At 38.2% G+C, this 26,019-nt stretch overlaps 2 protein-coding genes and 1 long non-coding RNA gene across 5 annotated transcripts in view; 1 reads left to right on the top strand and 2 right to left on the bottom strand.

The window, feature by feature from the left end:
- LOC122981723 overlaps positions 1-26,019 on the top strand; it is a 930,226-nt gene that overhangs the window by 222,211 nt on the left and 681,996 nt on the right. The gene's annotated exons all lie outside the window — the stretch shown is intronic.
- On the bottom strand, positions 1,041-11,227 carry LOC122981848. Its single transcript, XR_006403344.1, has 3 exons — positions 10,744-11,227; positions 5,976-5,985; positions 1,041-1,055 (listed from the first exon to the last, which is right to left on the bottom strand). It is a non-coding gene; the product is annotated as an uncharacterized LOC122981848 (long non-coding RNA).
- The window catches only part of LOC122981744 (PHD finger protein 20-like), a 16,966-nt gene continuing 14,850 nt past the window's right edge, over positions 23,904-26,019 (bottom strand). For all 3 annotated transcript variants that reach the window (XM_044350468.1, XM_044350467.1, XM_044350469.1), the window contains exons 16-18: positions 25,954-26,019; positions 24,984-25,266; positions 23,904-24,066 (exon numbers count right to left, since the gene is read on the bottom strand). The exon at positions 25,954-26,019 is cut by the window's right edge and continues 136 nt beyond it. In XM_044350468.1, the coding sequence (XP_044206403.1) occupies positions 23,930-24,066; positions 24,984-25,266; positions 25,954-26,019 (486 nt within the window). In that variant the 3' untranslated portion in view covers positions 23,904-23,929. The remainder of the gene's footprint in view (positions 24,067-24,983; positions 25,267-25,953) is intronic.

The following is a 26,019-nucleotide window of genomic DNA, read 5'->3' as shown; positions in this document are numbered from 1 at the left end:
TTCATGAAACACATTCAAATTAAATTACAACTAAAAAATATTTCTCCCTCATCAAGTAAATTTTATCAATTTAAAACAGGTATTAGTTGAGAGGATCTTCTGTATACAGATATGACTCTTTACTAAAAATTATAAACATTAATTTACTTTAACAACTAACTTTTCTAGTTTATCAGTCATTTTTATAACTACAGACTAAACTTTGTACAGTAAAAAATTAAGTAAAAAAAGAAAAATTAACTTCATGGATGTATGTTATGTATGTACATAAATTAGGTTCCGTTGTGAAACATTAAGATCAACAATAGCAACAGACAGTCAGTGAACCAACCTCAGAGTCTCCAGTTTACAGTGCGGACACTCCAGAAAATCACACAGCAGCTTCACTTCTGAATCCTTCAGTTTGTTCTGACTCAGCTCCAGCTCTCTCAGGTGAGAGGGGTTGGACTTCAGAGCTGAGACCAGAGAAACACAGCTGCTCGCTGACAAACTGCAGTACCACAATCTGAATAAAAAATAAATAATGTAGAAAAAAATCCATTTATAATCCAATCCAATGTGTTAAGGTTTAAATGTGTAGTTCAACATTACTATGTCCTAATCAATCAGTGTGTTGACATTCACTGTAGTAATCTGGTTACTGTAAATCCTTGTGTACATGCAGCAAGTCAGTAATCAGAATTCTCCCCTAAACCCAACCTCATTTTGGAGGCGTGGCTCACTGATTTGAACTGTATTAGTGAGAGAGGACAATGCTTTCTGACTTTTTATTTTGTTTTTGGTGTGGGTGTTTGTATCAGAGCAGACTGTCAGCACAATGAGAGGAAGACAGATTGAGCAGAGCTTTTCCTCGCAACGTCAAAGTGTCCGAATTTAGCAAATATTTAAATGTTTAGTGCTGAAAACCAACTTATTTAGACTTCTACAGGCTACTTTATGTTAGTTCAGTTTTAGTTGGACTTTAGATGGACGTTTTTTAAATACAAGGACACATTGCTCTGTGTAATGATCTCCCAATTGATCCAGCTGCTCTGCTATTACTGTCTGTCTGTGGTCTGACAGTCTTCTGTACATGCTCACATGTAAAAAGCTAATTAGAAACATGGTTACATGTATACATGACAGAAAAATCAGTGTTCACCAGGAGAAATCTACCTGTGGAAAACAGGTTTCTCTAATCCCTGAACTTGATTACAGAAACTAGGTTTCTTGTTTAGCCTACATGACATCTAAGAAATCAGCTGACTGGAGAAAGCTAACCAGTAACCTGGTTACTGCAGTGCATGTAAAGTAATTTTGTAATTGTGGATCATCATAATGCCAGCTTTCTACAGACATCACCACAACATTCAGACACATATTCATGTCAACACTAATTCATGAAATGCCGCTGAACTCAGTCAAGTCTATAAATAGAAAATCAATATAAAATCAGACATGTTGGACTAAAAAGTCTGTCTTCAAACAACAGCCACATGCCATATGAACAAAGAGCTATTGGTGGCAGTAATCAGTCTTCCTGTCCATACTGACTGGGAGGATAACACAGCTACAATGTTAGAAATTACTTAATTTGAAGCCAATCTGAGGCTTAGACAAATCGAGTGGGTGTAACTACCAAAGTTACACACTATTTAGTACAAAATTCACTCTTTGAGTTACAATCCCTCCACACAGCAAGGAAAGAATGTGGAAAAACAAAGACACTTAAATGATTTGTGTAACTGAGACTGCTGAAGTATCATAATAATTAAAACTTAAGTAATTTTACACAGAACAAGAGTGTGGTTTCGACTACAGAAAATTAAATTCTACATATTTGTGCGCAGGCAAATCCCAAAAATTTATGAACCAAATATTTGAAACTTCAAAGTTTTGAATTGAATATGTACAAAAAAACTACCAAAGCTACAGCCAGTGAACTGACCTCAGAGTCTTCAGTCTACAGTTTGGGCTCCCCAGTCCAGCAGACAGCAGCTTCACTCCTGAATCATTAAGGTTGTTTCCACTGAGATCCAGTTCTCTCAGATGGGAGGGGTTGGACTTCAGAGCTGAGGCCACAACTTCACAGTGAGTCTCTGAGAGTCCACACTGAGAAAATCTGTCATGACACATATATTACAACATATGTTATCATGAAAAACACACTTTATATTTACTTAATGTTTTTGATGACAGTTTAACGTTTCCGGTTGTGATCAACTTTTGCTCTTTTGCATCAGTGGTTCAGCTAATCTTATCTCACTGTTTGACATGAAACAATAATGCTCATCACTCTCTCATACCTGCAGACTTTTAATCTTTGTTTTGCTTTAATCTTGCAGATGAAGGGAGAGAAAATTGAGTTACATTGAGGCTTCCATAATGTGCTCAGTCTGTCTGTGTGATCTGATCCCCTGTCTGTCTCCACAAAGTTAGCAAGAGGCCATCTTGATTAGAAAACCATTTTGCTGTTTACTATTTTTAATTAGACTCCAGGATATTTTTACTGAGTTCAAGCGAACAACAGTAGTTGAGGAAGATAATCTCTCCTTGCTAGCTACCTGCTGCTGCCAGGTTCACATCCATAATTGTGCTGCCCTCTCCTGGCATGCAATGTCTCCACCAACTGGTGGCAGTATTTTTAAGCCCATTGGGAATTTTGTGTTTCACTATTCACCCTTTGAGGTTGCTGTAGCTGGTCAGTGTGAAGTCTTAAAGCAGCAGAATAGCAGATTGAGCTAGCAGTATGAAGTCAGCAGCAATCAGTTCATTACCACAGAGCATAGGAAATATATGCTTGTAAATATAAGCACACATCGTTTCTTAATATTCAGCATGTTAAGTATATGAAAAATGTATTGTTTGTTGGAAGATAGATATCGTGATTGAGATGCTAATTTTCGTTAGTGCATTAATAGTAATTCCAATTAGGTGTTAGCATCAAGCTAACTGACTAAGCACTAGTTATTTGCCAAATGGTTGTAGCAGTTATGCTAGCTATGTCGGGAGTTATTCAGCATTATGTTACACTGTATAGTTGATTGAATATGCTTTGTAACTTGAAATATTTGATTTAATGTGTTTTTCTTTTATTTTCAGTTTTACAGTACCTTTATGTGGGAGGTAACAAATAAACAGCCTGAATCTGGAAGCCTTTGTCTCTTATTTGGAGAACTTTTTACCTATATGCAAAGCCAAACTCCAATGTTCAGGGAGGGCGGAATAGAAATTAAACAAATGACTTGACAAATGGCAAATGGCTTGACAATATTAGTACATAGTACAAAATATTGATGTAATTATTTAGATGTGCATGACAGATGATGGCATGATGTTTAGTTGACAACATTCTTTTCTGAGAATCTATTCTCCAGGGAATCAGGTAGTTAGAGTTGGCTCAAGGTAAAGATGTGTGTCCCAATTAAAGAACAAGGAAACAGACTCTCCCAGTGATGTTGACTTATTTAGGCTGTGGGTGGTAACAATGATACAAACAAAGGAAAGCTATCAATATAACAAAACACAATACAATTAAGCACATACTCATGCAGATAGGGACTGTAATTACTAATCAAAATTTATCAATGACCGATTTACTGCTAGCATACCACCTCCCACAAGGCTTTATTACTGGCAGAGGTGTATGTACAGAGTTACCAAATAGTCGTTCTAATATCTGGTTTGAAATTATGAATATCAGCACACTCACCTTTGAACATTTACACACAGCAATAAAACGGTAGCTCTGGCTAGTTCAGAGTCAGTCTGTAAATAACAGCTCCAGTGAGTTCACTTATGTAAGACGGAATAAATTACTGTCAGAACAAAGCAAACAAAACTTATAATGCAATGGACACGCAATCTTATTACACAACGATGTGGGCTTTCTAACAATCTGAAAAACTGATTTAGCAAACAAACACAATTAACAAACCAATAAGGTTTTAAATTATTTTCAACATGATGTCATCACAAAGATGTTATCGGGGTATCAGCATTAAAAACATAACATTGACCTTTAATGTGTATAAGATCTCTTTAATCAGTCTGAATTCTGCCATTCTGCTCTTATATATTTATCTGACCTGTGCATTTCCTGCTACTACTCTTCTCTACACCAACAAAAGAAAAAACACCTGAGAGTTTCTTTCTGTGAAGAACAGAATATAAGAAAGATTTAAAAGCAAGAATATGTAACACGACTTCTCTCTTTAAAATAGTTCATAAAAGTTGAATTCTTTAGCAATAAAATGCTCCATTGATCACTTAAACTCACTCAGAGGTTTCTTAGCAACAGTGTTTGTCTTGCATGAAAAATAGTTTATGGAGGGTAATGTTGGTTAATGTTAGCAAACTTTAGATATTGTTGTGTAACTGATATTACTGATGACTGATGACTACTCCTTACTTGTGCTACCAAATCATTGCGGCATAGCAACATACTCAATTTAAATAATAATAATAAATAAATAAATAATAATAATAATTATTATCCTTCATCTCCACAGCATATTTCAAAAACAAGTTTACAAAGTGCTGTAAAGGCATGTAAACTGTTTAGAGGGTTCTCACAAAACTGAATAAATTCAGTGCAAATTCAGAAATATATAAGAAAAAGAACTAAAACTAATCAAAAGCCAATTCAAGCGTCATTAATTAAAGGAGGTTTTATTTTTATCCATGTTCTTTAAGAAGGGTGTGTGGCCTCCCCTAACATCTCCCATGCTCACTATGAAATGGCTTAGAAACCATGAAGCAAAAAAGGATGGCAAAGTTGCATGAAAGCAATTCTGTCTGACAAAAATATCTTTTAGAAAATGATTCAGATCTTATTTTAAACTCTAAAAGAAGTGCAAAATCAGGTATTACCTGTATGCCTGATTATATATTATTTGCAGAACCTGCTCATGTAATAACTTTACTGCATTCACTGATAACTGTAAAATACTGATATATGTTGTTATAAAATGCTGCCGTGATAAAACCTCAACTACAACCTCTAAAGTTCTTCATTTGTTTTACCAGGTTTGAATGACGCCTCCATCACCCAAAGGAAGATAAATAGAAGAAAAAACTGTAATCTCCAATAATGACTAGAAATAAATGGAATAACTGTGTTCATTAATTTAATAGCTATAAACACAACCAACTGAAAAACCAACATTATTTGCACTCATAACATTTCAAACAGTTCAAGAACATCTGAGACTAAATACAACTGACATCATTTTTGCAATAAACAAGTAGAGAACTATTTTAACTATAGTAAGAATTTTATATTATTTATATTTGAAGAACTAAACTACTAATCTACACTGATTTATAATACTAATCACATCTGGACTTACTGAGCCTTTCTGCAGTTCCTCACAGCTGGGATCAGTCTCAGTCGTCCCTCAGGTGATGTGTTGTACATTCTCAGGTCCAACTCATCCAGAGCCTCCTCTGACATCTGCAACATGTAGGCCAGAGCTGAGCACTGGAACTCAGAGAGTTTCTTCTCTGATCTGTTCTCTAACTTCAGGAACTCTTGGATCTCCTGATGTACTGAGCGGTCGTTCATCTCCATCAGACAGTGAAAGATGTTGATGCTTCTGTCAGGAGGGATATTGCACATGCTCATATCCTTCAGGTTGTTGATGGCTCTCTGGATGATTTCTGGACTGGTCTCTGTCTGACCCAGCAGGCCTCCTAAGTGACTCTGGTTGGACTCCAGAGAGAGGCCATGAAGGAAGCGAACAAACAGGTCCAGGTGGCCACTTTTACTTTTGAGAGATTTCTCCATGGCTTTCCTCAGGAAGTCATCAAGGGTTGAGTAACTGTAGTTTATATCCAGAAAGTCCTTCAGTACCTCTGTGTTCCTGCTGGTGTAACAGTGGTACATGTAGACTGCAGCCAGAAACTCCCGAATGCTCAGATGAACAAAGCAGTAGACTGTATTCTGGAAGGACGCACTCTCTCTTTTGAAGATCTCTGTACAAACTCCTGATAACACTGAGGCCTCTGTGACATCAAGACAACCACACTGCTTCAGGTCTTCTTGGTAGAACATGATGTTTCCTTTCTCCAGATGTTCAAACGCCAGCCTGCCCAGCTTCAGGAGAACTTCCCTGTCAGCCTCTGTCACCTCCTGTGGGCTCGTCTTATGTCCTTCATCATACTTATGCTTCTTCCTCCTTGTCTGAACCAGCAGGAAGTGTGAGTACTTGTCAGTCAGGGTCTTCAGCAGCTCTCCTCTCTGGTCTGTAGTCAACATGGGCTCGAGAACTGTAGCAGTGATCCAGCAGAAGACTGGGATGTGACACATGCTGTGGAGGTTCCTGGATGTCTTGATGTGTGAGATGATTCTGCTGGACAGCTCTTCATCACTGAATCTCCTCCTGAAGTACTCCTCCTTCTGGGCGTCAGTGAAGCCTCGTACTTCTGTTACCCTGTCAACACATACAGGAGGGATCTGATTGGCTGCTGCAGGTCGGGAAGTTATCCAGACGAGAGCCGAGGGAAGCAGCTTCCCCTCGATGAGGTTTGTCAAGAGCATGTTGACTGATGACTTCTGTGTGACATCAGACACAACCTCACTGTTTGTAAAATCCAGTGAAAGTCTGCTTTCATCCAGGCCGTCAAAAATGAACAAAACTTTAAAGTCAGCGAGCTTCTCTGCTGTGACCTTCTGTAATGTTGGATGGAAATCATGGATCAGCGTGAGGAGACTGTACTGCTCATCTTTGATCAAGTTCAGCTTCCTGAACGAAAGTGGAATCACCAGACTGACATCTTGGTTATCCGAGCCCTCTGCCCAGTCCAGAGTGAATTTCTGCACTGAGAAGGTTTTTCCAATGCCAGCGAAGCCATTCGTCAGGACGACTCTGATGTGTTTCTGTTGGTCAGGTAAGACTTTAAAGATGTCGTGACACTTGATGGGAGTGTCAAGGAGGGTCTCTTCTCTCTGTTCCTCTATGATGTCAAGCTGGGTGTAGATACTGTTGAGGAGGATTTCACTTCCAGCTTCATCAGTTCCTTCAGTCACACATTCACATCTCCTCCTCAGACTGATCTTATGTTCATCTAAAACTTCCTGCAGACCACTATCTGCTGAAAGAGAAGAAGAAAAGGTATAATTAAAAAGAAATATGTCTCACTGTTAATTTTCAGTACGATAGAGGAGGTAGATTCCTGTTCTGTTTTCAGAGATGATGATCTCAGCAGACACATCTTCAGTCTTACTTTGTACAGTGCTGGCCTGACTGTTTGTCTGCAGTCCAGGTCTTGTTCTGGATCTTTTTCCACACTGAGGACAGGAAGAGTCTCCTGATGAAACAGACTGGTCCCAGTATGAGGTGATGCACTGTCTGCAGAACCAGTGTCCACAGCTGGTAGAGACCGGATCCTTCAGGATGTCCTGACACAAAGAACAGCAGGACAGATGCTCCTCCACAGAAACACGCCTCCTCTTCCTCTCTCTGTGGACATGAATTTGATTTGATTTATTCGCACACATAAAACAATACAAATACAGGTTTTTTATAGAGTGAATATGCAGGTGTGCTTTTAATTTTAGTTTTAATAGGTAGTGAGGGCGAGCTGTCTATCAAGTGAGGGTTGGTGTTCCATAGTTGTACACCTCTATATTTAATTGAATACTGCCCCCTATTGGTATGATAGAAAGTGAGATGCAGATGGTTTGATTGTCTTGTTGAGTAATAATGTATTTAGGGATTTTTGAAAAAATATTTTTGGAAACAGTCTTGTAAATTTCTGTCCTGAAATCCCACCTTGTAAATAAAAATATGTTTGTAGGATATTTACATCAAAAATGGTCAATATTTTAATTTTATAAAATAGAGGTGAAAATGGTTCCCTGGACTGTAAATGTGGCTAGTTTAACAAACCTTTTTTGTATTTTATGGAGGTATGTGGGATAAGTACTGGCCCATACAACATTGCAGTAGATAAGATGGATATATTAAGCTGTAGTGTAAAGTTATAAGACACAACTTATTGACAAGTGGACATATTTTCCTATTAATTCCTACAGATTTAATCACTTTTTTACTTACAAAGTAAATTTGTTCTTTCCAACAACATTTTTCATCAATTTTTACCCCCAAAAATCAAGTGGATGATACTCTATCAATTTCTTTGCCCTCAATAAAGAGCTTGGCTTCATCTTTATTATACTTTGTCCTTCCTGGTTTGCCTCATCGATAAGGGTTTTGAGATGTTTGTAGGAAAGAACAAGATTTGTGTCATCTGCAAATAAAATAGAGAATTTATATATACATATATATATATATATATATATAATACAATAGCAAGATCATTGATATAAATAAGACATATATCAATAATAATGGGACAAGAACGAATCCTTGTGGTACTCCAAATGACAATGTGGCTCTCTATCATGAACATAATTTCTTAGCCAGTTGAAGACCTTTCCTTGGAATCTATATTTATACAACTTTAACAGTAATATATCATGATTCACAGGGTTGAAAGCTTTGGAAAGGTTCAGAAAAATTCCTATGGCATACTCATTATTGTCTAATGCAATGGAGATTTTGTCCATAAGTTCCAAAAGCACCATGAATGTAGAGTGATTTTTGCAGAAGCCATATTGATGAGCCATTAAAAGTCAGGAAAAATAAGCAGGAGGCAACTGAGCAAATCAAGATCAGGTCAGTTTACAGTAGAAACAGTCTCTTACTTTGTGTCCGAGGGTCCAGGTTCATTACTGAATTGTGGAGCATCATCATTAGACCGCATACTCTTCATAGACAGACAGCCAGATACTCCGTCCTCCTCTTCTTCCAAATCATTCATCTTCTGGAGTCTGAGAGGTAAACCAGTAACTTACTCTCAACTTAGTGGCTTCTGATTAGTTTACATTACTTTAACTACAACCATGTGTGTTTTCTAGCCATCACAAAGATAAACTGTGACTCTAGTTTAAATCCAACAAACTGACTTCAGATAAACATCTGTGTTGTTCTGAACTGTGACTTCTCTCTATTTTGACAGCACCAGTGTGCAGTGTTACATATCTGTGAAGACACAGGAACCAGGAAACGAAACCAGGAAACGAAACCAGGAAACAACATTTGAAGACGTCAACACTGTGATTTCATATTTTTCTGACACAGTTTAATCAACTAAACAATTAATCCGAAAACATTGATAAATAATGACAGTAATCATTATTTGCAGCCCTAATATTACAGTTTTTTTGATTGCCTGGGCACCGTCTTTGAAACTAAAGGCAATTTTTTTCAAAACTCTACACACTAACCACAAAATCTTACACCAAACCAGCAAAACATTGTACATGTCTTGCAAAAACAAACAGTTCCTGCAAAACTCCTCAAACTCTTTTTAAAAATTGTGTTTTGAAAAACACAAATGAAACACAGACAAAATAGAAACATGAATGAAAAACATTTGTGGCTTTTGCCTTTTCTGTGTGCAGGGCATAGCAATTTGCAATAAAGTTTTGTCACACATGTAGTAAACACACATACACACAGGTATCCAAATGTGTAAAGTATGGATGTGTATTCCCAACATAACACACTATCAATAAAAATAAGGGGAAAAAGTTATTTTTTTCTCAAAATGTTCTAACACTCCTCAAACATCAAAAGCACAGTAGAAGAAAACAAGAACATTTGTGTTACAGTAGAACAAAAAGAGCAGAAAAAACATGAGGCTAAATCTCTCCTTCTTTGTGGGTCTGGCCAAAACACTTCTTCCACATCATATGTGATGTTGTGTTGAGCTAGGCAGTGTGGAAATTCCTCCTCGTCCTCCTCTAGTTCTCACTCCTCTTACTCTCTGTCCAATATTGGTGTCCATTCTTGTCCAAACTAAATGTTTGCCTGTGGCCTATTTATAGCACTCAAGCTCTGATTTGTGAGTGAACTCATTATCTAAAAGTGTTTTCACATGTGTCAGTGTGGAAAGGCAATTGGCAAAATAGTGCAGCAATGTAGAGACTAATGTTTACAGTTATACTAGAAGTCTGTTAATAAATTACAAACTGTAAAGCAGAGAATGTGCTTTCACTTTAGAACACTTGGTAAATGCATCGACTACAAATGTTAATGGTTTGAGAGATAGTGCTTCAAGAATCACTGTTAGTGTTTAAACATTCAGAAAAACTGTAACACTCACTCTGCCTCAGACTTGTTGTTTACCTCCCTCTGCTCTGACGACTTTAAATGAAGTCTGTACAAACTGAATACCTGCGCTGTCTGTGCTCCTTCCTGTTTGCACCTCGAGCCGCCTTCTTTACTAGAAACCACGTGTGTGTGTGTGTGTGTGTGTGTGTGTGTGTGTGTGTGTGTGTGTGTGTGTGTGTGAGAAAACACAGTTTTCCACCGCAGTGATTGTGACCACATGATCAGAGGCTGATACACTCGGATCTGTTCAGACCCGAGACCTGTGGCAGTAAAAGAGGACCTGACTTGATTGGACTGAGTACAATTCAGAACCGAGTGGACACGTGAAGACCTCTATACTGCTGCCTGATGATGGGCTGTCAGATTAACTTGTGCATGTGTTGAAAGCAAACAAAACAATCTGTCCTCTGCTGCTGAAGTTATATTAAATATTGGTTGAAGCAACTAATAAACATTTCAGAACAGTAATCAAGCACTCTTTGCACCAAATCTAAGTTATAAACGAAGGAATAATGTAGTCAATGCTCAAACAACAAAAAGTTCACTGACTGAATTTTTAAAAACAATAGAAACAGTCCCTTACTTTGTGTCCGAGGGTCCAGGTTCACTACTGAAGTGTGGAGGATCATCATTAGACCGCTTACTCTTCATAGACAGACAGCTGGATACTCCGTCCCCCTCTTCCTCCAAATCACTCATCTTCTGGAGTTTGAGAGGTAAACCAGTAACAGACACACACATACACAGTATAATAAACCCAGTCCTTCCTCTCAGTTTAGTAGCTTCTGATTAGTTTACATTACTTTAACTACAACCATGTGTGTTTTCTAGCCATCGCAAAGATAAACTGTGACTCTGGTTTAAATCCAACAAACTGACTTCAGATAAACATCTGTGTTGTTCTGAACTGTGACTTCTCTCTATTTTGACTGCACCAGTGTGCAGTGTTACATATCTGTGAAGACACAGAAACCAGGAAACGAAACCAGGAAACGAAACCAGGAAACAACGTTTGAAGACGTCAACACTGTGATTTCATATTTTTCTGACACAGTTTAATCAACTAAACAATTCATCCGAAAACATTGATAAATAATGACAGTAATCATTATTTGCAGCCCTAATATTACAGTTTTTTTGATTGCCTAGGCACCGTCTTTGAAACTAAAGGCTATTTTTTTTCAAAACTCTACACACTAACCACAAAATCTTACACCAAACCAGCAAAACATTGTACATGTCTTGCAAAAACAAACAGTTCCTGCAAAACTCCTCAAACTCTTTAAAAATTGTGTTTTGAAAAACAGGGTGTGGATGTGTATTCCCAACATAACACACTATCAATAAAAATAAGGGGAAAAAGTTATTTTTTTCTCAAAATGTTCTAACACTCCTCAAACATCAAAAGCACAGTAGAAGAAAACAAGAACATTTGTGTTACAGTAGAACAAAAAGAGCAGAAAAAACATGAGGCTAAATCTCTCCTTCTTTGTGGGTCTGGCCAAAACACTTCTTCCACATCATATGTGATGTTGTGTTGAGCTAGGCAGTGTGGAAATTCCTCCTTGTCCTCCTCTAGTTCTCACTCCTCTTACTCTCTGTCCAATATTGGTGTCCATTCTTGTCCAAACTAAATGTTTGCCTGTGGCCTATTTATAGCACTCAAGCTCTGATTTGTGAGTGAACTCATTATCTAAAAGTGTTTTCACATGTGTCAGTGTGGAAAGGCAATTGGCAAAATAGTGCAGCAATGTAGAGACTAATGTTTACAGTTATACTAGAAGTCTGTTAATAAATTACAAACTGTAAAGCAGAGAATGTGCTTTCACTTTAGAACACTTGGTAAATGCATCGACTACAAATGTTAATGGTTTGAGAGATAGTGCTTCAAGAATCACTGTTAGTGTTTAAACATTCAGAAAAACTGTAACACTCACTCTGCCTCAGACTTGTTGTTTACCTCCCTCTGCTCTGACGACTTTAAATGAAGTCTGTACAGACTGAATACCTGCACTGTCTGTGTTCCTTCCTGTTTGCACCTCAACCCTTCTTCTTTACTAGAAATCACGTGTGTGTGTGTTTGTGTTTTTTCTATCCTTATTGGGACCGTTTCTGGTATTACTGACCTTATTGGGGCCAATAGTCCTCATGGGGACCAAAGGCCAGTCCTAATGCGGCAAAACAATATTTATTTCTGAGGTCCTGGTTAAGGTTAGGGTTAGACATGGTTATGGTTATGGTTAGGGTTAGGATTAGGCTATGCAAAATGTTGAATGTTGAACCCTTTAAAGAGGGGAAACACTGTGCTAAAGTTCTGCTAATCACCATCTAAAATTGCTCCGAACTTTACAGAATCATTTCACAGCTCAAAGTGCAGAAGAGTTAATTGAAGAGGTTTCTGATAAATTTGCTACAGTCACAAACAGAGACTTCCTCATTTTACTAAAAAAATAATTTTCCATCAAAACTGTGCTCTATATCCACAGATGAAGTCAAACACTCCAACCCTATTGTCCACAAAGAGACTAAACCAGACCACCTGACAATGAAATCATTTTCATAGTAATAATAATAATAACACGTCACCATGTTATTACTCATTTTACCCAAAATACTCATTTTGCAGAAAATCAGGCTGTGACTGATATGTTGAATACATTTAATGAAGTACATTATTAATACTGATAATTCAGTGCATAAGCAGCGTTTTATGGTTGTAGCTGCTTGAAGTGGAGTAAGGTAGATTGGAGTGGTCTTGAGATGACAGATTGGGTAGGAAATAAGAAAAAAAAGCACTGCTTCATCAATTTGGATTCATTTTATAGAACTTTCCTTTAATCTTTGCATTTTTCTGAAATGGAAAGTTTTACCTCTTTGGGCCTCAAACAGTCAATTTGAAACCAAGTGAGAGGAAATGTCTCTGTGGTGGAGCTTCAAACAACTCATAGACATGTGAAATGTGACCCCAACTACACACTGCATTTTGTAAGACGTCAAAAGCCAAAAAGGTTGGAAACCACTGGTTTCATCTTTAACAATGTGTTGTATTTTAAAAGCTTGTTATATTATCCATTGTGTCAAATCTTCTGAAAATCATCTGAAAAGTAACTAAAGCTGTCAAATAAACATAGTGGAGTAGAAAGTACAATATTTCCCTCTGAAATGTAGTGGAGTGGAAGTATAAAGTAGCATCACATGCAATACTCAAGTAAAGTACAAGTACCTCAAAACGGTATTAAAGTTCAGTACTTGAGTAAATGTACTTAAGTTACTTTCCACTCTTAGGTGGTACCAGTGATTTTAATATGCTCAATTTGTGCACTAATACAGACACTTAGAGGTAAAAGGAACACGAAGTGTTGGACTCCTCTGAAAGTGTTTAAAGCTTGGCGCTCTTCCTCAGACCGCATCCAGGACACCATATCTCATAATTACAAGAAAATCTCTCTTAATTATGTAAGTAGTTATTAGATAGTATTCACATAACTATGAGATCTATTCTTGTAATATTTTCCTGGTTGATATTTCAGTCTACCTGGACTAATGGTGGATGGATTGCCATGAAATTTGGTACATTTATGTCCCCTCAGGATGAATTACTAACTTTGGTGATCCCTAAACGTTAACATGTTAAAATGATCATTCTGTGCATATTAGCATGCTGACGTTAGCATTTAGCTCAAACTGCAGCTTCACAGAGATGAACACTCTTGTTGAGGTATTCTGTCATTGATTGTTTGACAAGTCAACTTAAGTCAGATGTACAAAGTCATTTTTCTTTCTTTGGGTCCCCATCAGCTTCCACAAAGTGTTCTTCCTGAGCTCCACACAACAACAGCAACAATAAAACAAACTATTTTAAAATCACACCCATCAATAAAACAACAAAAAGCGAATTGAGCCAACTATATATGTCATAAAATAAGTTAAATAACTCTGAACAGGTGAACAATACAAATTTACAATAAAAACACAGAGGATGAAAACTGAAAGACAAAAACCACAAATAAAATAATAAATGATTTACTGAAAAGCAATTCTAAAAAAGTGGATTTTTAAAAGTAATTTAAAAGAAGAAGCTGAGCTTGCAGCCCTGATCTGCTCCGGTGAGTCACTGCAAAGTCTAGGAGCCCAAACTGTGAAGGCTGTATCAGCTCTGAGTCAATGGGAGAACATCTGAGGATCTCAGGGAGCAGAGGGGACATGAGGCAACAGAGGGTCAGAGATACAACTTGGGACAAGACCTCTCTGGGCACATTTCACTGACCCTGCATCTCTGCATACTGGCTACCTGATTTTACTGCTTATAGTAAAATGTGATCATGAAATGTGATCATGTCTTATTTTTATTCATTATTATATATTATTTTATTTGGGGGTTAAGTGGGTAGTTGACTTCCCCGTCCCCCGTGGAACACTTGGATAAAGCAGGGGTTCTCAACTGGTCTCAGCCCATGACCCACATTTTCCATGGTCATTAAGTCGCGACCCACTTTTATAGAATACAAACCAAACAAATTTATTTTTGAAAAATAACCTTCAAAAACACATTTAAACATACATACAAAGTGAATTTAAGAGCATTTTTTAAGAAACTGAGGAGGAACATGACAACTACATGTATAAAAGTTATTGCAATAAAATTAAATATCAAAACTGCACAAAATAAATAAGGCTACAAAACAAGATGCTTTCACCTAACCTGTCTTTTGTGGAGGTCAGTGAGACAGTTGGGCATGTACTTTACTTTTGATCAGAGTTTCAAAGTCTGGGGTGACAGTAGGCAGAGTCACTCTCAGATCATGCTCAGTGTTCAACCTGTTTCTCTGCTTTGACTTGAGCTGGACCAAGGTAGAAAAGCCACTTTCACAAAGATAGGTCGTGCTGAATGGTAGGATCGTTTTGACTGCAAGAGTGGCGAGAGATGGATACTCAGCCATCACATCGCTGCACCAGAAGTGGGAAAGGCTTACGTCGCCGAATCTCTTTTTCAGCGTCTGTACACATGACAGCTCCACCAGCTGATGTTCTTCGTTGCTTGGCAACATGACGCTTTCCATGTTGACGTTGAAAGGGTCGCGTATCCAGACATTAACGTTATCTCCGTGTCTCTCTGGGAAGTAGTCGTCAAACTGAGATTGAAGTTTATTGACATGCACCTTGATCGTTTTTTTCAAGTCATTTTTGGCCGTGGTGTCCAGCTGCTGTGCTTCCTGGTAAGCGTTTGGAAACATGTCCAGTCTGTCTTTGGATAAATGATTCACCCACAGTGTGATCTTTTTCTTGAACGCCACAATTTTGTCTGACTGTTCAAAAATGTTGTGTCCTTTCCCCTGCATAGACACGTTTAACGTGTTGAGGTGCTCAAAATATCAGCAAGATATGCAACAAGTGCGAGCCAGGTGTCGTTGTCAAACAGTTCAGCATATGAGGAGTTATTCTCTGAGAGGAAGGTGGCGATTTCTGTTTTCAGTTCGTAAAAGCGTGACAAGACCTTACCCCTCGACAGCCAGCGCACTTCAGAGTGATACAACACCTGCATATGCTCAGAGCCCAAATCTTTACACAAATTTGAAAAGCAGCGGCTTTATTCGCACTCCGTTTTCTGTGGTTCACCACTTTGATGACATCTTGCAAAGCTTCATCAAGCACAGGAACCATATTCTTAGCCGCCAGTGCCTCTCGGTGCAAGAAGCAGTGGTTCCAAGTCGCATTAGGTGCCCTCATCAGAATTTGTTTCACCACACCTGAATGTTTCCCGGTCATTGTCACTGAGCTCAAATACAAGTCCGCAGAGTGGTAGGAAGTTCTCTGCTGCAGAGAAATTGTTCCTGCAAATCAACGTCCCACACGTCTCACATAAACCGGTAAAATGGCATGGTGAGCTATATCCGTGGATTCATCCATCTGTAATACGTGGTAAGGGCTTGCCTGGACGCGAGCTGTGGTCTGTTGATTTATGTTACCAGACATGTCTTCAATACGCCGAGCTATAGTATCATTGGACAGGGGTATGGTTTTAAGCTTGTCTGCCGCTGACTGATCCAGCTCTCTTACCATGTCCATGGCAGCGGGTAAAATAAGCTCTTCGGCTATTGTGTGCGGTTTCTTGGCCTTCGCAATACGGTGAGCTACGTGGTAAGACGCCCGGAGCGCTTGTTCTTGTTTGGAACAAGATGCTGTCAGACACTTCTGTGATACCTTCAGCTCATGAAGTCGTCTTTGAAAAAACTCCACCGGCTTGTCTTTACATGCGGGATGTTTCGTTTGTAAATGTCGCATTAGTTGGTTTCATGCTCTCATGTGCCAGCACTTCATTACAAATAACACACTGGGGTTTCTGTCCGTGTTTGTCCTCAATGAACGAAAATCCACATTTCAAATACTCCGGGTTATATTTGCGTTTCGCCATCTTGCCTCCGAACATCATCACAAATTTAAAGAGAAGGGTAACCGGCAAACAAATGGTGGTTACCATGGCAACGAGAATGCGTTGTGAGAATGCTGCGCGCATCTGACGCGTGCCTCTCTCTGTCTTTTTTTTCCCAAGATAAAAGACGAGTACAAAATCAGATGAGCATTAATTATTTTTATTTATTTATTTATTTAAAAAATTATTTATTTTTTACAAGCTGTCCGTGACCCGCCCAGAACGTGGGCGACCCACTTTTGGGTTGCGACCGACCAGTTGAGAATCGCTGGGATAGAGTATCCACAGTGTTTAGAATATAAAACACACAAACAACTCTAAACAATTACAACTGAATAACTGCATTTAAGTTTTATGAGGTAGCTGCTACTGTTCCAACATAGGCTACTTGCTTCAAGTGCAGGCTGATCAGCTATTTGCCACGAATTAGCGATTAGCAATTAGCTAAAGATTAGCCTTCTGACTTCATAAAATTAACATTTACTCATACACAAGAAAATAACTTCTTTTCACAAAACACGTACAATCACATAGGTACAATATATATGCTCACCTAGCAGAAAAACACCACAGAGAATGGTGACTTGACGGCAATAGAGGCTGGCAACACTCGGCTAGGTTTTCTCCTCTCCACCATTTAGTCAAGTGAACCCGCGGACGCTCCTGCTAACACATTTCTATATCTGTGTCTAAATTCAGGGGCTGCATCCTTCAAAGGACGGTCTACACAAATATAACCTCATTGACAGAGAGATGCAGTAAATTATTTTATTCAGTCTGTAATGTAGCTTTAATAAAAATCCAAACTGTTAGGTAATTTAATAAAATAAAATGGAATTTAATATAGACTGCCCTGTTTTAATACATTTATATATGTGTGTACAGGTGTATTTGTATAAACTGACCACATATTGGGAATCACAAAGATTACTTTCTCCCCTGAAAACATCTTAAAACTTAATAACATGACATATTAACAGTCTTCCAGTGAAAATTACAACAGTTTAACCTGGATCACAGTCTCCGCCATTGCTGCTGCTGGTTGGTGTGAAATGCATTCTGGGATAGATTGGGTTGTAAAGCATCCAGCTTAGAATATTATGGTTTTTTTAATAGGATTATTCAATTACTTAATGGTCTTGAATGTTAAATTACATTGAATCCTATGTAAAAATACAAAAAATACACATCCTATTACTGAATGTAAAATTAAGGCAACCTTTTGTTATTCTACAGAGAATTTTTAAAAAAAATACAGATATTTACTGTAGACATTATCTGCATTTTTACAGTCCAACTATTGTAAAATAAAAATAAAAATTCATTATAAAATATTGCTAGAATTTTAAACAAATGTATAAATCTGCATAAAAAAAGGAAAACTGAAGAAATACCTTAAAATTACCTAATTTAAACAAAAGCTTGTTTTATACAGTATTCTTTTGTAAATTCATAGAATTATCCAATTTATCTTTAAGAATATCACATCAAAGCACAGATTTCTGGATATAAAACACAAAAAATAAGTAAAATTATATTCAAATTACCCTCCAGTATACTGTTGCTGAAAAGAACTGGGAAATCCATATTTCAGACACACACACACACACACACACACACACACACACACACACACAGTGCCATAAGGGAGTGTCCTGATGGTCAGAATGCCCACAGTGAGACCATCTGGCTGACTGCATCTACCTACAACACAAATACTGTATACAGTACAGTAACACTGAATATCAGCAGGTTTTTACATATATCACCCAAACTGTAACTACATTACTGTATACAAACTTCACTAGCAAAGAAAAAAAGAGGCATTCAAATATAGCTTTAAAGGACAGTTCACAATTTTTCAAGTTCAAGTGTGTCTTAAACCAACAGTCAGGAGCCTAAATGAACATTAAAGCTGTTTTTTCTTGCTGTAATCATTCCTCCTGTTCATACTGACCATTAGAAGATCCCTTCATAATGACCTTACAATGGAAGTGATGGAGGACAAAATCCACAGTCCTCCTTCTGTGCATAAATGTATTTAAAAGTTTATCTGAAGCTAATATGAAGCTTCAGCGTCCAAATGAATCAAGTAGATATCTTTCAACATTAGTCTTTTTAGTGCCAAAGTCCCTCTTTTTGTTACTATACTCCCACCACATACTGTTTATGGATAGATCATCTTTTGCCTTTTGTCCTAAATTACTGTAATATTACTGTAATATTTAAGGTTTCTTGAATTCACAAGGAGTCAGAGCACAAATGGATTACAGTCTGTCATGTATTAATTTCTGTCCATATACAATTATTATTTGCTTTAGTTAAGAACAAAACATTTTCTAGACTTTTCCCCCAAAAATGTTGGACTTTCTATCCCGGAGTTAAACCCAGAGAACAGCAGAAGAGAATATGAACTACAACAGTCTGCTTCAGTTTATATTTTTCCATAAGCACTTCTGTATATTCGTGATCTTCTGTAACATGTATGAAGCCACATGGCCGGCTGTCAATCTGGCCTATGAAGTAATAAATATTCTGATTTTACACTGAAACTGATCCAAATAAGGTTTGAGTCCAACAACTAACCTTTGAATAACAAATTAAAGGGAAACTTCAGTGTTTTTCAACCTGGACCTTATTTTCCTTTGATTGATCTTTTTGTGTCTGAGTGACTAATCAGGATATTTTTTTTAAGTTGGTCCATCAGAGCAGCTAAATATTCTAAATATAACAGCTAAATATTCAGCCGTGACCGAGTTGGAGAGAGGAGTGCTGGGAGGAGTTTGTTGTGTTGGAGTACAGAAAGTGTAGCTTAGGGTTATCTAAAAGATTTTCAAAGTCGCAGCTGAATATTTAGCTGATTCTGACAACAATCCAACTCTCACGATTTCAGAATGAGACTTCGCCCTGAGTGAGACTCCGTCAGACACAATAACAAACAGATCAGATCAAGTGAAAAGTGAAGAAAAACGTATTATTTGTCTGTATGGTCCTTTCCATAAAGTTGCCAGACACTTACAATAACAGTCTGAGCCTTTCAGTGGTATAAACACTTTTACACACCTAAACGGAGCGCTAAGGATTAAAATGCAGTGCTGTCACTCAATACTGGACCAATTCCCAAAAACTGTTGTCTCCATTAGTCACTTAGACACAAAAAGATGTGAAAACAGGCTGAAAAATACCAAAGTTTCCCTTTAAATTTTTATTTAACAAACTTGCCAGGTGAAAGATCACTGGGTTATAATTTGACCCAGTTTGGGTTGATGCAGCACTGACACAATAATGTCGTTTTGAGCCAGTTTTAGTGTTATTTTTTATTTTCCTGTTGGGTTATTGACCCAAACTAAAGCTTGTTATAACCTACTCTTCTTAAACTTGCATGTCAGTTTGTTATTGATTGTTAATTTATGACACAATTTCAATACTTAGGCCTATATCAATCATTATGGTTTATTGGCTTGCATAACCCTTTAACTTAGGTTGTACAGATTTTAGGAATATGAAGCATTTTAAGATATTCTGGGACATGACATTATAATAAGCAAAAATACCAACGTAGGCACTGGGGAAATATGTCTACTGCAGATGAAACTAAAAAAATGCCTCTCATAAAAATGAGCATATCTCAAAAACAAAATAAATGTACATAGTTCAAATAACTCATGGAATGTTAAGAAATATTTTGTTCATGTTTCTACATTCAGAAATGTTTTGATCAATGTGTTTTGTGTATTTATTCAGTAAAATTTGATGAAAAAACATGTCCGATTTTTGTATTTTTTAAATATATGACACAATTTCAATACCTTTATCAATTAATATGGTTTATTAACTTACATAACTTTTTAGCCTAGGTTGTACAGATTCTAGGGATATGAAGCATTTGAAGAAACTCCAAAAAATTACATCAGAATAAGCAAAAATACCAATGTAGGCACTGGCGGACCATTTCTATTGCAGAGTTCAAAGGGTTAATAACAGTAAACTCGGCAGCCACACATTTCTCTGTTCTGTATTTCTCTGTTTTGCTGTCTTTAGGTTATGCTAACCCATTGTTGCTAACTTTGGAGCTAACCCCCTTTACTTTTCCAGCATTTAGGGAAACCACAGACGTGACTTTTTAGCATTTATTAACTGACACACTGTAGTCTGTACTGTACATTTACTGCCAGACTGACAACTTACTACTAACCTTTTCCTCTGCTCCGCTCGCATCCACCGTCACTTCTCTGCCCCTCGTTCTTTCCCGCTCGCTACGCAAACATACTCCTTAACGGAGCCGCGCGACCAGTGGTTTCCCAGGCAACGACGCAGAGGTTGACTCACGTACCGGAACAGCGCTCCTCAGAGACTCCCAAACGCTGTCGATTTCAACGAGAACCCCCACCAGATATCCGTATGAATGGATATTCATTCGGATACCAAATATTAAAAAATATTTTTTTTGGCCTGGCGGGGGTTCTCGTTGTGTCACTATGGAGAAACACAGATTCAGTAAACGTCCAGTACGTTCAGTAAACGTTGAGCAGTCTCAATTAAATTGGGCGAGTTCAAAGTTGTGAAAACAACGGGGGTGTTTTGAATACCCGTTTTCACAGGTAATTTGTTAGTCTGTCCCCCCCGCCGCAGGAAATAATGAATTAATCCTGGAAAGCTGTTGATGTGGCACTTTTCTCCTTATGAAAATAACACGGAGATTATTCGACCAATGAGAATTTAGTTGGACGAGAGCATATCGACCAACTAATCAACCAGTCGACCAGCAGAGGACAGCGCTAGTAAGTTTTTGGTTAGTCATTTGGTCTTCATCGGACAGCGTGAGACAACAGGACACGTCTGAACCACCAGACCACTGAAAGTCAAAAGTTTCACTTATCACAAAAATTACTTAAAAATTTGACTATCAATATATAGTTTTATTTTATTTTTTGTTCTGGCAGAAATCTCCTCTCATACATAACTCTGACAATCACTGAAGTGTTTTCTTAGCAGCAGATATAAAACCTTCAGTTTTAATGATTTTCATGTCATTAACTGATTACAGACTAAAAGCTGAAAACAGGGTTCATTATTTTCTGTTCAGCAACATGTACGAATGAAGGGTCATGTTTATGTTGCTGGACAGAGTTTTATAGATGTAAGGATGTAGGATATAGAATGTAAGGAAACAAGATCCACACTGACTGGAATTTCAAAGTTTTAATCAAAGAATCTCTTAAATCTCTGGAAACTCTTTTCTCAAACCTCAAACAGAGTCAGAAAAAAAATAAAAGTTGACATGTGAACTGCATTCAGAGGCTCCTCGTCAACTGATCCAACCATATAAACCAAGTGATTGTGTTCAGGTGAACTGCAGGATGAAAATAACGTAAGCTGGCCAACAGAAATGAAGCGGTAATCAAACGAGATGTCAAAAGAGAAGCAACAGAAGCTTCAGAGTCAATCAGGCGGATCCATAAACAATCTCTCTATCAAAATACATCTACAGCTTTATACAGTTAGTTTCTTGTACAAGTATAGAACACATTCATTTAGACATATTTACATTTTAAAAATGTTTTTTTTGTGTGTGACAACAGAACAGTTTGGTTTGTTAATTTAGCTGAAAACAGTTTATTAGCCTGTTAGCAACATTGCACTGCCTTTGGATTTATTGAGAGATGCTAACAATGCTAATAAGCGCCAACAACAGCACAGCAGAACTCTGCATCTGTGATGAATTATTTTTATATACAGAGGTGAATATTTACAATTTAAAGAAGGAGCTCCTGCTTCAAATGTGTTGAGTTAATCAATAGATCACATACGCTGCCACTATGTGATCAAAGTTCTCACTTTTGTCATTTTAGGAGCAGCTTTATTTGCTGAGGAAGGCAATGAGATGCTGCTGAAAGCTCCAGAAAGCAAGTAAATGAATCTGTAAACTTAAGATTTGTTCCCAAAAGGTCAAAAATGAACTTCTATGAAAACATCTTTTAGAAGCTTTGTTGATATTTTTCTTTGTAAAGTCAAAAAGAGACATTTTGTTAAGAAAAAAAAAGCACTTTTATAATCTATAAAACTAGAAGAATTAAACGGAGACCTGATGATATTCAAATATAAAGAAAGAAGCACACAGAGAACAGACGGAACTGAGCTTAGTTTGTTAGCTTGAGAGGGACGTGAGTCACGATGAATTCTGACCTACAAAGACAAAAAAAAAAAAAAAACGGGAGCTACTCCGACTGAAACTGACTTAAATACTGATTACAAGTATTGTGTCCAAAGCCTGATATATTTGATTCCTCTGTGCTGTAGACCTCCGTTATTGTTGGTATAACATACAACAACATATCACAGCCTCTGAGTTTGTATTGAAGTTCTTCAAGAAATGTATAATCAGTATAAATACCATCTTATTGCTGTTATTGGTCTTTGGAACCGTTTCTAAACAAACTCTTCATGATGATTGAACCCAGTGCAGCGCTGTGACTCACTGACGTGTTTTTAATAGTTTCTGGACAACAACGGAGGAATGAGATATATCAGCTTTGATACACACACACGATACTTGTTAGTGGATCAGTTCATTGTTGGTTTGGATCCAAACATGAAGAAAAACAGAAAATCACCTTTAAAGACATTCTTTAAAGTTTTCCTGCCTCACTGTGTCCTGCAAGGATGTGTTGATTTTTATTTATTTGTTTTTACTAAAAAAAAAAATATTAAGAGCAGTTAGTTGTAATTTCAATAAAATTAATACAACAAATATTTGTTTTGAGAAATATCTTATAAAAGCATCACTGTGGAAATCTTTCAACTAAATCCTCACATCTTCAAAAATCACTCTTCATCCTTCAGGTGAGTTTGTACGTAGTTTCTGTTGCTGGTGTCACACTGCAGAAGAGACATTTGTCTGATTTAATGCGTCAGTTTGAAAGCTGCTACAAAAATGTTGTGTGTGAAGGTAAAAGTAGACTCAGCTGTAACTTTTGTCTGCTGTTAAGACAACATAATCAATGTTCAGTTCAGTTATTAACGTTAACGAGCCCCAAACAGACGGAGCTGGTCTTGTTATTGATAGAAGAAAAACTTAACGGAATCCAAATCAATCAATCAATAATCAGATCTGTCGTCACCATGTGGTCGGACACTGCTGGAAGAGTTCAGTCACACTTCTCCGTTGTGTTGCAGTGCACCTTTTCTCCACCAGAGGGGGGGGGGGGGGGGGGGGCGCTGTCCTCTGTGGGGAGACCAACCCCGTTCATGTGTTAACTTCGTCTGCTCCTATTGGCTCGCAGAGCCTTGCCGGGGGTCAAAGGTGAGGGGGGTCAGAGTGGGCAGAGCGGACGGTGTGTCAGCGGCAGACCGACAGGTGCCTCACAGTGCACAGGTCACGAAGCAGCCTCCTGATTCGTTGTTTGAGCTGCGGGAGGCGGGACAAAGGGTCGGGAGGCTCCAGCTCGCCCGAGTGGTCCAACCAGGACTCCAACACTGGAGACACAGAGAGACGCAGTCAGCTTCTATTCATACAGCAGGTTCACAGCATTCATGTGACGTTCTTCAATGTATAAACCAGAAACCTGGTTACAGGAATCACAGCGAAGGATTAGAGCGACCTGACTTCCACATGGAGATTTCTCCTTAACCAGCGTTTTACAACAAGGCCGGAGTACCAGCGCAACAGGGGGGATGACACATATATATATACAGTGGCCCTGAAGTGCAAATCACAACATCAATTCAAAAAACACAACAAATAAAACACAACTGCAAAAGCAGACAACAACATTAACCTGCTACCGACAACGCTTGTTGCTGATTGGATGGACGCACTGTTCGTCTTTTTAACAGGAAGGAGGCGCTGTCCTCTCTCTCTCTCTCTCTCTCTCTCTCTCTCTCTCTCTCTCTCTCTCTCTCTCTCTCTCTCTCTCTCTCTCTCTCTCTCTCTCTCTCTATATATATATATATATATATATATATTTATATATGAAAGCATGTGGATTTTCGTTTTTTTTTTTTTTTTTTAATTCACACGAAAAACAGAATAACAAAGTAATACATTGATTGTTTATCTTGTTATGAATCAAGTTGAACACAGCGCTGGGTGGAGACTACACGGACCCCAAATGAAGGCGGACAGCGCCTCCTTCCTGTTAAAAAGACGAACAGTGCGTCCGTCCAACCAGCGATGATCCTTGTCAATGGGAGAGCGTCCAATCAGCAACAAGCTTTGTCGATAGCAGGTACCGACCTTTTCCGGTAGAGGTTAATGTTGTTGTGTTTTGTCATTTGCTGTTGTGATCTGCACTTCAGGGCCACCGTACTTATATACAGCCATAGAAAAGTCCCTGCAGTGTGTTTATAAAGGTGTGACTGTGTGTGTGTGTGTGTGTGTGTGTGTGTGTTACCGTCCAGCTCTCGCTCTATCAGGTCCATCCTGGCGCTGATCTGGTGGTGAACAGACTCAACGTGCTCCAGCAGGTTCAGCTGACACTCGGCCACCGCCATCGACGCCGGCCGCGGCTCCGGTGTTTGTGTTTGTGTGTGAGCGTGTGCGTGTGTGTGTTCGTCGCTGCCTGTGTGTTTCTCTCTTTTTACGCTGATGTCACCGTACGTTTCTGCGTGTGTGTTTGTGTTTTTATTGTCGGAGGTGTCGATCGGTTTGTCGTCAACGACTTCCAGCTTTATTTCCTGCAAAGACACAGAATCAGACGTCTCTGTTTTATCACGTCTAACAGACTCATAAACAACCAGTAAAATGTATTTTTCAGAGTCTGGCAGGATGAAGAAGCTTCATATCACAAAAAAAATAGTTCCACATTTACCAGAATGAGCCCTGAGCTTCAGACTGGTTTCCAGTGGTTTCATAGCAACAGCAGGAGTCTGTTTATTCAGTGAGTACATCCTTCTCATCCTGTTCATGTTGGTCACCTGTGGTTAACTTAACCTGCAAAGTTGCACAGCCTGATGTGTGTGTGTGTGTGTGTGTGTGTACAGAGTTACTTGCTAAATGTGAACTGCAGGAGCAAAACTAACTCTCAGCTGTTTCGTGTCATTTTTATGTCATCGTTCTGCAACTTTTTAACGTCACGTTTGTATTTTTGAACGATCTTTGTATGTTTGTGTTTCGCCTCAAACTGCAGCTTGAGGGATGAATCTTGAATCGTGTGTGAAAACAGGCGCCGGTTACACACTGATTTACAGTCAATTAAAAACGCTGTAGCAGCAACAGTCACATGTCAACTCAAGTTCTGCTTTTTTACTATTTTTAAATTGATACATATTTACTATTTTGTGTCTTATTATGTGAATATGTTGTGTATTTTATGACGTGTATATTCCTTTCTGATCAATCGATAACTGATGTGGGTTTTTTACCGTCTGCTCGGCGTCCTGCTCCTGCTTCAGTCCGGCCGTCTGCTCTGCTTTTTCCCATGATGCTCC

Source organism: Thunnus albacares, chromosome 5 (assembly GCF_914725855.1).
Source record: "Thunnus albacares chromosome 5, fThuAlb1.1, whole genome shotgun sequence".
Classification (NCBI taxonomy): Eukaryota; Metazoa; Chordata; class Actinopteri; order Scombriformes; family Scombridae; genus Thunnus; species Thunnus albacares.
This window is presented reverse-complemented; position numbering and strand designations above follow the sequence as displayed.